At 42.8% G+C, this 12,220-nt stretch overlaps 1 protein-coding gene across 1 annotated transcript; it reads left to right on the top strand.

Moving 5' to 3' along the window:
* Positions 1-797: 797 nt before the first annotated feature.
* LOC120017755 (catechol O-methyltransferase domain-containing protein 1-like) lies at positions 798-11,774 on the top strand. Its single transcript, XM_038960722.1, has 7 exons — positions 798-923; positions 2,953-3,074; positions 5,198-5,303; positions 5,467-5,585; positions 7,213-7,267; positions 7,354-7,487; positions 11,556-11,774. The coding sequence occupies exons 1-7, from the start codon at positions 869-871 to the stop codon at positions 11,706-11,708; spliced, it is 744 nt and encodes a 247-aa protein (XP_038816650.1). The 5' UTR covers positions 798-868; the 3' UTR covers positions 11,709-11,774.
* The last annotated feature ends 446 nt before the right edge of the window (positions 11,775-12,220 follow it).

The raw sequence follows: 12,220 nt of genomic DNA, 5'->3' as shown, positions 1-12,220 counted from the left end.
GCTGGTGATGTCGGGTCCAAGGGCCACTGCCGAAGCTACCGGGGATGCCTCAGCCAGTCCGTCAGGCTTCCAAGCCTCAGCTGGTTCAACAGGCTCTTAAGTCTCGGTTGGCTCATCAGGCTCCCGCGCCTCAACCGGCACGACTTGTTCCCGCTCTTCAGCTGGCTCTTCAGGTTCCTGTGATTCATCAGAGGCGACCGGCCTGCTCCTGGTACTCTGGATTGTTTCTCTGGTCGGCGTCCTGCAGCTTGAGCCACAAGTCAGGGAGGGGGTACTGTCACGTCTACTCCCCCTTCCCCTCTCTGGCGCTCATTGTCGGCAGTTTACTTATTATTACGCACAACTGCCACCATCGTTACGCGCACCTGCGCCTCATGAGACTACATCACTTCTATGATTACCTACCTTATGTCTGTCATTCCCTTTGGCTGTTTCCCCAGGCAGTATTAGTTATCTTTCTCATGTCCAGATGCTAAACTCTTGTTTTGTATTGTTCTATTTATTATTAAATGTACTTGCTTCCTAACTCCCAGTGTCTGCGTTACACATCTAGTATTTGTATGTATTATTTGACCCTCTGTACTGCATACAGTGAGCTTCAAACAATGGTTCCCTTTGGCTGACACCTTGGAAACTCCACTCTTACATCATGGGGATCATGGGGTGGTGTCTGGAAAACACATTGTGAGGAAAGTGTTTACATACAGAGTGGTCTATCTTGTCCCTCACCCAAAAAGATAGTTCAAAACAAACACACATGGAGACCAGTGGACTTTCCCATCCACTCTGTATAAATAGTAGACCCACATTCCCTCAATACAGTCTCTTTGGTGTTCACTCTATATAGCTGAATAGACACACTTCCAAAATGGCTCCAGATATCAAGATGTATTTCTACATTCAGCTTGTTCTTGCACTAACAGGTAAATATCTCGCTGTGCAATTTTTCCATTAGAGAGGAGAAAATTGTTTTTATTTAACCTTTATTTAACTAGGCAAGTCAGTTAAGAACAATTTTGTATTTACAATGACAGCCTACCGGGGAACAGTGGGTTAACTGCCTTGTTCAGGGGCAGAATGACAGATTTTTACCTTGTCAGCTCGGGGATTCGATCCAGCAACCTTTCGGCTCTAACCGCTAGGCTACAGTACCTGCTGACGAGGGGGGAGACTTAGGCTCGGGGGCCTCATTTATAAACATTTACATACATACAAAATATACCCCAAAATGTGCGTGCACCAGTTTTCACACAAAAGTTAGAATTTATAAAAACTGAACTTGACTTGAAAATGGGCTCACCTTCCAGCAAACTTTAGACTGTGTATGCACTTTCTAGTGGTTGAAGTTTTGCATTGCAAGCAGGCAAGTAGATTAGTATGTTGTGCATGTGGGGGATATACTGGACACGCTTGTTCATAACAATAAACATTTACATTTACATTTAAGTCATTTAGCAGACGCTCTTATCCAGAGCGACTTACAAAGTTATTTGACTGTAAATCATCCTATCCAGAGCTCAGATCCAGAGCACAGTTTATTAACGGTAGCACAGACGGTTGTAGGTTACTTCTGTAGTTTTCCTCTGAATACTGTCATTTCACATTTCTCTAGTAGACAATATTGTGTTTATACACATAATACATATTTTCAGAACCATTGCGGAATAAATTCTTAAACTTTTTTGAACATGATGGGTTCATATTCCCGAAGTAGCCACAGACTACAAACAATTACCATGCGCATGTCTCATTTAACTGGGCCTATTAGATACGCTATTAATTCAAGTATTTTGCTCTATGCACAGAAAGGAATCTGGTTTATAACATACAGTAGAATTTAACAGGTGAACAGACATATGACATTTTGCATTGAAGTGTGTAAGTTATGGCCATCACTGTGAGTAGACAATGTTCTAGAATTTACGCAGTGCAGCAGCGTAGGTTGGAGAAAAAGTAAATGCAAAACATTAGGTCCTATTGAATTCAAACGGTCTGTTTACAGGTCCACAGCTATTTGCCTTTGTTGTTGTCTTACATAAACTTTTTGTCTGTCAGATAGCCACGGCCTACAGCAAATGTCACTGCAAAGGTTAAACATTCTGTCATCACCTTCAAAGACATTTGATCAAGTTTGCTATTTCCTTTAGAAAAATGCCTTGGCCTAGTTCCAAAGTATACAGGAAATAAGGGCGTTATTGTCACAATAAAAGGTGAACGATGGGCATTTTCAGGCGCGGGTTTAATGTTTGTTGATACGCACACAGTTTCAGGACGGGCCTGATTAGTAAATAGGAAACATACATATGCATGCCATGCACCAAGTTTAGTGTGCAATTTACGCAATGGCTATAAATGAGGCCCCAGGATTGCAACAACTATCTCGCCAATCACTTTTTCAAATGATGTGGTTAATAAGAGTTGGCTGTTAAGAAGCACTTAGCTAGCACGCTAGCAATCGCTGCAAACGTAGATAGACGGCTAACCAACAAGAAAGAGTGTCAAAACAGGGCCTCCACACAACGTGGTTTACAAGCTGCAAAGGCAAGTCTGCATGCTGGACATCAGGGGCAGCCAGAGCAGCTTGACCCCACATGGAACTCTGAGTTGGTAGATCGTTTGAATATCCAAGTGCATGCACATCTCATTGGCTGAGCTGGAAAAATCAGCTGTTTTTGACCAGTAAGCCCACACCACTCTGTTTTTTCCTTACAGGCCAAACAAGGGCACAGACTCAGAGAATATCCATCTTTTTAACATCTTTAAGCACTGCAATTTCTTATCCTAATGTTGACAGTAAAGAATTCTTTACAAAGGTTAACTTGCTAAATCCTGAACCCGCTGTAATCAATATTTGCCATGGTTGCGAACACGGCTTTGGGGCTGACAATTAAAATGACGTTTAGATGGGTTACCATGCAAAACTAAATTTGTAACTGATGTTTTTTTGGTCAGGCACAGGAATAGGATCTGCCCTGCCAGGTAAGAGCCACAGTGGAGGGAAGAACGACCCAGTGCTGCAGTATGTCGTGAACAACTCACTGAGAGAACATCCTGTCATGACCAAACTCAGACTGGTAAGGCTGGACTGGGTTAGAGCCAGGGTTAGGGTTGTGGTTGTTTTTGAGGCTAGTGTTAGGGTTGAACCGGGATGAGGACATGAAACTAGGGCTAGGGTTGGACTGGTAAGACTGGACTGGGTTAAAGACAGGATTAGGGTTGAGGTTGAGGCTAGTGTTAGGGTTGAACCGGGATGAGGACATGAAACTAGGGCTAGGGTTGGACTGGTAAGACTGGACTGGGTTAAAGACAGGATTAGGGTTGAGGTTGAGGCTAGTGTTAGGGTTGAACCGGGATGAGGACATGAAACTAGGGCTAGGGTTGGACTGGTAAGACTGGACTGGGTTAGAGCCAGGATTAGGGTTGAGGTTGAGGCTAGTGTTAGGGTTGAACCGGGATGAGGACATGAAACTAGGGCTAGGGTTGGACTGGTAAGACTGGACTGGGTTAGAGCCAGGATTAGGGTTGAGGTTGAGGCTAGTGTTAGGGTTGAACCGGGATGAGGACATGAAACTAGGGCTAGGGTTGGACTGGTAAGACTGGACTGGGTTAGAGCCAGGATTAGGGTTGAGGTTGAGGCTAGTGTTAGGGTTGAACCGGGATGAGGACATGAAACTAGGGCTAGGGTTGGACTGGTAAGACTGGACTGGGTTAGAGCCAGGATTAGGGTTGAGGTTGAGGCTAGTGTTAGGGTTGAACCGGGATGAGGACATGAAACTAGGGCTAGGGTTGGACTGGTAAGACTGGACTGGGTTAGAGCCAGGATTAGGGTTGAGGTTGAGGCTAGTGTTAGGGTTGAACCGGGATGAGGACATGAAACTAGGGCTAGGGTTGGACTGGTAAGACTGGGGAGAACCAGGGTGTTTATGAGATGAAAAGCAGGAATGTACTGTACATACAAACCAGATGTGTACAGAGAGACACTGGTTTTCTACAGTATCATGACAGTTCAATAGGCTACTATAACCACTAGAGGTCAGCACAGTACTATACAAACACTGTGCTGAGAAGCTGCAGTCAGCAATACGGCGTAATTACATTGTTCGATTAGATTATGTCATAAAAAAAGTCATGTTTTAGTCTTTTTTGTCGATGTTTGAAATCAAACAACATCATTCTGATTTTGTGTTAACCGCTCTGTAACAAAGCTTTCTTAGTGTCCAACAAGCTTTTTCAACCCTTAACCTTGTTCTGAACACCTCCACAACAAAGGTCATGTATGGCAAGACGGTACACTGTCCTTCTCTCAGCACAAATCAAAGCTGCAGGCTAAAGTTAAATCTAGACTTTGTTTCCTCTATCGTAATCGCTCCTCTTTCACCCCAGCTGCCAAACTAACCCTGTTTCAGATGACCATCCTACCCAAGCTAGATTATGGAGATGTAATTTATAGATCGGCAGGTAAGGGTGCTCTCGCTAGAGGTTCTTTACCATTCGGCCATCAGATGTGCCACCAATGCTCCTTATAGAACACATCACTGCACTCTGTACTCCTCTGTAAACTGGTCATCTCTGTATACCCGTCGCAAGACCCACTGGTTGATGCTTATTTATAAAACCCTCTTAGGCCTCACTCCCCCCTATCTGAGATATCTACTGCAGCCCTAATCTTCCACATACAACACCCATTCTGCCAGTCACAGTCTGTTAAAGGTCCCCAAAGCACACAAATGCCTGGGTCGCTCGTCTTTCAGTTCACTGCAGCTAGCGACTGGAACGAGCTGCAACAAACACTCAAACTAGACAGTTTTATGTCAATCTCTGCTTTGCGTGATGTATTGTTGTCTTTACCTTCTTGCCCTTTGTGCTGTTGACTGTGCCCAATAATGTTTGTACCATGTTTTGTGCTGCTACTATGTTGTGTTGCTACCATGTTGTTGTCATGATGTGTTGCTAACATGCTGTGTTGTGTTGTGTTGCTGCCTTCCTATGTTGTTGTCTTAGGTCTCTCTTTATGCACTGTTGTGTTGTCTCTCTTGTCGTGATGTGTGTTTTGCCCTATATTTAAAAAAACATGAATCCCAGCCCCCGTCCCCGCAGAAGGCCTTTTGGTAGGCCATCATTGAATTTGTTATTAAATGGTTTACCTAGTTAAATAAAGGTTAAATAAAATAAAAATTCTCCTTCCTTCATGTTGCAGAAAACCCTTGAGGACCCATGGAGCATCATGCTGGTTGCTAGTGAACAAGCACAACTGATGGCAAATCTGGCCAAACTGATCAATGCCAGCAAAACCATTGAAATTGGTATGTAATGATAAAACAAGCTTCATCCTGAAAACATTTAATGTTACTATATTATTTGGAACATCTTTCATTGTGCCAATCTTTTCAACATTCACTAATTCTGAATGAACTGCCCTCATTCTAATATCAGAAGAGACTAATGTTAATATTTTCCTCTCTCCAGGGATGTACACGGGGTACAACACCCTGAACATGGCGTTGGTTGTACCAGAGAGTGGTCAAGTGGTAGCATGTGAAATAGACGACGAATACGTGAACATTGCTAAACCTTTCTTTAAAGAGGTCAGATCAACATTCCGCTAGTCATTCAGCTAGTTTACTAGCTCCAATATTCCTCTAGACAGGAATTAGATCTGTTTGTCCAGTATTCAACCCCAAAACAACATCTAAACCCATTCAACCCGTTGGAATTCAGAAACATTGATTGTCTCTCCAAAAGCTTCAATACAGCATATTCAGTATCGAACATCTGTCAGTCAGACTTCACAAAGTGCTGTGGGTGGAGTAGTGAGGCCGTCTGCTCAGAAGAAAGTGTCTACGAAAAGGTGCAAAGCCAAGCAGCAGAGAATCCCTACAATGAACGTAATGCCCCCCTCCAAACAGTAGAAATACTACTGTACACAACACAGGTCAACCATTGTGACAGAAAATGGTTGGTATTGTCTGTTAAAAAATTCAAAAGGCACTCGCACATCTGAACAATCTTATTTACAGGTGCATGGCAACAGTTGAACAAAGAAACCGCACACTGCTCTTGATAGTATCACTGATATTTAATAAGGTTACGTATCGGCCTCACGGCCTTCGTCAGAGCTTTTGTGATTTTTTTAAATGTACACCTAGCCCCACCCACATCCGTTCCACACATCAAAGGGGGTTGGAGGCAAAGGAAAAACAAATAAGTGCTACCAAATATAACAATATGCATTGCATAAATATTACAAAAGTGTATAAATAAGACGTATTATACACGTCTGTAAAACCACAATGAGGACATAGCAAGTTTTCATTAGTCATTGGGTACATCGTACGGAAAACATCAGAGTAGGCACATAGGCACACATATTCAAATATTCAAATTCACAACATAACATACATAGGCATTTCATCATTAAGTCCTTTAGGAAATAATGTCTGGAGGGTGAAAATCCCAAAACATTCTCTTTTACTCAGACTATTATTAATATCACCTCCCCTGTCTGATATCTTAACTTTCTCTATGCCACAAAATATAAAGGTAGAAATGTCATGCTTTAGGTCATTGAAATGTACTGCGACTGGATAATCCCTGTCGTTTCTCCTGATTGAACTTTTATGTTCACTAATTCTCTGTTTGAGAGAGCGGGATGATTTACCGACATAGCTGAGCCCACATGGACATTTAATAATGTAAATAACATGGGTGGTGGAACACCTAATAATGTCATTTATTTGGAACCGTTTTCCTGTGTGTGGGTGGCAGAAATATTCACACTTTCACACAATATTCACACACATTTTCTGTTGTGTCTGGCAGTTGGCATGAACCAATTTATCGCGTAAATTCCTCTCCTATACACAATAAGTGAGTGATTTTTAAATTCAGCCGGCAAAGCTGGGTCTGATGATAAAATATACCAGTGTTTCTTGACCACACCTCCCACTTTTCGTGAATTCAAAGTATATGTGGTTGTGAACATTACGGAGTGTTCTTTAGCTTAAGCGGGTCTTTTTTGTAACAGTTCATCTCGTGTTTTTCCCAATGCCAAATTAAGAGCTTCTTAAAAAAAATGGTTGGTATTATCTGCTTCAAACAATCTAAACTCGAAATCAAGTCAACATTTTATTTAAAGCACATTGAAACATTTAAATGGACTTAACAGTACAGATGCCTAGACTAACTACCCTTGTCATCCTTTCTCTTTTCTAGGCCGGAGTCGAGGATAAAATTAATGTCCGTCTTCAAATGTGTATAAAAACACTGGGTAGGTGACTGATTTTAAAGAACCCAAACACGATTCCGTTGTGAAACGGGTGAATCCTTTTCAACGTGATCTTTTGTTTGTCCTAGATGAGTTGATAGCTGCTGGGGAAGCTGGCACCTATGACTTTGTGTTCATCGATGCGGACAAACGGAACTATGACAGATATTACGAGAAGTCTCTTGAGCTTGTGAGACAAGGGGGCATCATTGCCATCGATAATGTGAGTAGCCTATGCCCAAACTTTTATTCCTACAAGCGAGTCGTGATTTTGAATATGATTTGAATAATGCCAGCATGCAATCGATTTGATCTAATAAGCTAACTAAGGTAAAGATGCATGAAAAGATAGGCCTACATATAAAACACAGAGAAAGATTTATTTATACATTTTTTATTTAACCTTTATTTAACCAGGTAGGCTAGTTGAGAACAAGTTCTCATTTACAACTGCGACCTGGCCAAGATTAAGCAAAGAAGTTCGACACATGGAACAACACAGAGTTACACATGGAATAAACAAACATACAATCAAAAATACAGTAGAAAAATCTATATACAACATGTGCAAATGAGGTAGGATAAGAGAGGTAAGGCAATAAATATGCCATGGTGGCGAAGTAATTACAATATAGCAATTAAACACTGGAATGGTAGGGTGTACAGAAGATGAATGTGCAAGTAGAGATACTGGGGTGCAAAGGAATAAGATAAATAAATAAATACAGTATGGGGATGAGGTAGATTGGATGGGCAAATTACAGATGAGCTATGTACAGGTGCAGTGATCTGTGAGCTGCTCTGACAGCTGGTGCTTAAAGCTAGTGAGGGAGGTAAGAGTCTCCAGCTTCAGAGATTTTTGCAGTTCGTTCCAGTCATTGGCAGCAGAGAGCTGGAAAGAGAGGCGGCCAAAGGAGGAATTAGCTTTGGGGGTGACCTGCTGGAGCGCGTGCTACAAGTGGGTGCTGCTATGGTGACCAGTGAGCTGAGATAAGGCGGGGCTTTACCTAGCAGAGACTTGTAGATGACCTGGAGCCAGTTGGTTTGGCAACGAGTATGAAGCGATGGCCAGCCAACGAGAGCGTACAGGTCGCAGTGGTGGGTAATATATGGGGCTTTGGTGACAAAACGGATGGCACTGTGATAAACTGCATCCAAATTGTTGAGTAGAATGTTGGAGGCTATTTTATAGATGACATCGCCAAAGTCGAGGATCGGTAGGGTGGTCAGTTTTACGAGGGTATGTTTGGCTGCATGAGTGAAGGATGCTTTGTTGCGAAATAGGATGCCGATTCTAGATTTAATTTTGGATTGGAGATGCTTAATGTGAGTCTGGAAGGAGAGTTTACAGTCTAGTCAGACACCTAGGTATTTGTAGTTGTCCACATATTCTAAGTCAGAACTGTCCAGAGTAGTGATGCTGGACGGGCGGGCATGTGCGGGCAGTGATCGGTTGAAGAGCATGCACTTAGTTTTATTTGCATTTAAGAGCAGTTGGAGGCCACGGAAGGAGAGCTGTATGACATTGAAGCACGTCTGGAGGTTAGTTAACACAGTGTCCAAAGAAGGGCCAGAATGGTGTCGTCTGCGTAGAGATGGATCAGAGAATCACCAGCAGCGAGAGCGACATCATTGATGTATACCGAGAAGAGAGTTGGCCAGAGAATTGAACCCTGTGGCACCCCCATAGAGACTGCAAGAGGTCCGGACAACAGGCCCTCCGATTTGACACACTGAACTCTATCAGAGAAGTAGTTGGTGAACCAGGCGAGGCAGTCATTTGAGAAACCAAGGCTGTTGAGTCTGCCAATAAGAATGTGGTGATTGACAGAGTCGAAAGCCTTGGCCAGGTCGATGAATACGGCTGCACAGTAATGTCTCTTATTGATGGCAGTTATGATATCGTTTATGACCTTGAGCGTGGCTGAGGTGCACCCATGACCAGCTCTGAAACCAGATTGCATAGCGCAGAAGGTACGGTGGGATTCGAAGTGGTCGGTAATCTGTTTGTTGACTTGGCTTTCGAAGACCTTAGAAAGGCAGGGTAGGATAGATATAGGTCTGTAGCATAATGGGTCTAGAGTGTCTTCCCCTTTGAAGAGAGGGATGACCACGGCAGCTTTCCAATCTTTGGGAAACCTATCACCTCTGTCCTCAGTCTGAGCCTCTCTCCTCACCTGTCTCCCACTTCACCTCACTCCTCCAATCTGTCTATCTGATTACCCTTCCTTGACCTGTCTATCACCTGTCTATCTGATTACCCTTCCTTGACCTGTCTATCACCTGTCTATCTAATTATCCTTCCTTGACCTGTTTATCACCTGTCTATCACCTGTCTATCTAATTACCCTTCCTTGACCTGTCTATCACCTGTCTATCTAATTACCCTTCCTTGACCTGTTTATCACCTGTCTATCTAATTACCCTTCCTTGACCTGTCTATCACCTGTCTATCTAATTATCCTTCCTTGACCTGTTTATCACCTGTCTATCTAATTATCCTTCCTTGACCTGTTTATCACCTGTCTATCACCTGTCTATCTAATTATCCTTCCTTGACCTGTTTATCACCTGTCTATCACCTGTCTATCTAATTACCCTTCCTTGACCTGTCTATCACCTGTCTATCTAATTACCTTTCCTTGAGCTGCCTATCACCTGTCTATCTAATTACCCTTCCTTGACCTGTTTATCACCTGTCTATCACCTGTCTATCTAATTACCCTTCCTTGACCTGTCTATCACCTGTCTATCTAATTACCCTTCCTTGACCTGTCTATCACCTGTCTATCTAATTACCCTTCCTTGACCTGTTTATCACCTGTCTATCTGATTACCCTTCCTTGACCTGTCTATCACCTGTCTATCTAATTACCCTTCCTTGACCTGTCTATCACCTGTCTATCTAATTACACTTCCTTGACCTGTTTATCACCTGTCTATCTAATTATCCTTCCTTGAACAGTTTATCACCTGTCTATCTAATTACACTTCCTTGACCTGTTTATCACCTGTCTATCTAATTACCCTTCCTTGAGCTGTCTATCACCAGTCTATCTAATTACTCTTCCTTGACCTGTCTATCACCTGTCTATCTAATTACCCTTCCTTGACCTGTCTATCACCTGTCTATCTAATTACCCTTCCTTGACCTGTCTATCACCTGTCTATCTAATTACCCTTCCTTGACCTGTCTATCACCTGTCTATCTAATTACCCTTCCTTGACCTGTCTATCACCTGTCTATCTAATTACCCTTCCTTGACCTGTTTATCACATGTCTATCTAATTACCCTTCCTTGACCTGTCTATCACCTGTCTATCTAATTACCCTTCCTTGACCTGTTTATCACCTGTCTATCTAATTACCCTTCCTTGAGCTGTCTATCACCTGTCTATCTGATTACCCTTCCTTGACCTGTCTATCACCTGTCTATCTAATTACCCTTCCTTGACCTGTCTACCACCTGTCTATCTAATTATCCTTCCTTGACCTGTTTATCACCTGTTTATCACCTGTCTATCTAATTATCCTTCCTTGACCTGTTTATCACCTGTCTATCTGATTACCCTTCCTTGACCTGTCTATCACCTGTCTATCTAATTACCCTTCCTTGACCTGTCTATCACCTGTCTATCTAATTATCCTTCCTTGACCTGTTTATCACCTGTTTATCACCTGTCTATCTAATTACCCTTCCTTGACCTGTCTATCACCTGTCTATCTAATTACCCTTCCTTGACCTGTCTATCACCTGTCTATCTAATTACCCTTCCTTGACCTATCTATCACCTGTCTGTCTAATTACCCTTCCTTGACCTGTCTATCACCTGTCTATCTAATTACCCTTCATTGACCTGTCTATCACCTGTCTATCTAATTACCCTTCCTTGACCTATCTATCACCTGTCTATCTAATTACCCTTCCTTGAGCTGTCTATCACCTGTCTATCTGATTACCCTTCCTTGACCTGTCTATCACCTGTCTATCTAATTACCCTTCCTTGACCTGTCTATCACCTGTCTATCTAATTATCCTTCCTTGACCTGTTTATCACCTGTCTATCACCTGTCTATCTAATTATCCTTCCTTGACCTGTTTATCACCTGTCTATCACCTGTCTATCTAATTATCCTTCCTTGACCTGTCTATCACCTGTCTATCTGATTACCCTTCCTTGACCTGTTTATCACCTGTCTATCTAATTACACTTCCTTGACCTGTCTTTCTGACCTTCTGACCACAGGACACCTCACCTGTATCTCTGATCCCCCCACCTTCTCCCCCAGGTACTCTGGAGTGGTAAAGTGGTGGACCCTGCTCCTGATGACCTGACCTCCCAGACTCTGGACAAGCTCAACAAGAAACTCCACACGGACCAGAGGATCGATCTGAGCATGCTCACTGTGGGCGACGGACTCACCCTGGCCATCAAACGCTAACGATAACCCATGCTAACTCATACTAACCTGTGATGACAAATGCTTAACCCATGCTTACTCCAAACCCACTGGGATTTATTTGGGATTTATTTGAGATGTGGTAAACATGAAGGGCTGGAATAAATAGATGCTACTTTCAACAAGTACTGTACATGTACGAGTGAGATTCACTTTTTACTTGAAATTCGAAAGCATGTCAGCCTCTGTCTCAGTAAGAGCTAAATAACTACCTTTCACTCCCAGAGATTGTAGTTTTTTTCAGGGTGTGACTAAAATAATTGTTTATTAGATTTCAATTGAGTACAGGCTTAACTGAATGACAACAGAATACCATGTGGTAGTTTTGGGGTAGGCCTCGTCTCAGAGGAATGCTCCACAGAACCAGATGCTGATAACAGATTGCTCTATGCTGGACAGCTGGCATCGAAACCCTCCAGCTGGGAGAAGAGGGATGCGATGACGGCTCTCCAGGTTACATGCTGGTGGAGAGGTGGGAGGTCTTTGGAAGACTT

This window comes from Salvelinus namaycush, chromosome 22 (genome assembly GCF_016432855.1).
Source record: "Salvelinus namaycush isolate Seneca chromosome 22, SaNama_1.0, whole genome shotgun sequence".
Classification (NCBI taxonomy): domain Eukaryota; kingdom Metazoa; phylum Chordata; class Actinopteri; order Salmoniformes; family Salmonidae; genus Salvelinus; species Salvelinus namaycush.
Note: the sequence above shows the minus strand (reverse complement) of the source record. Positions and strands in the feature narration are given on the sequence as shown.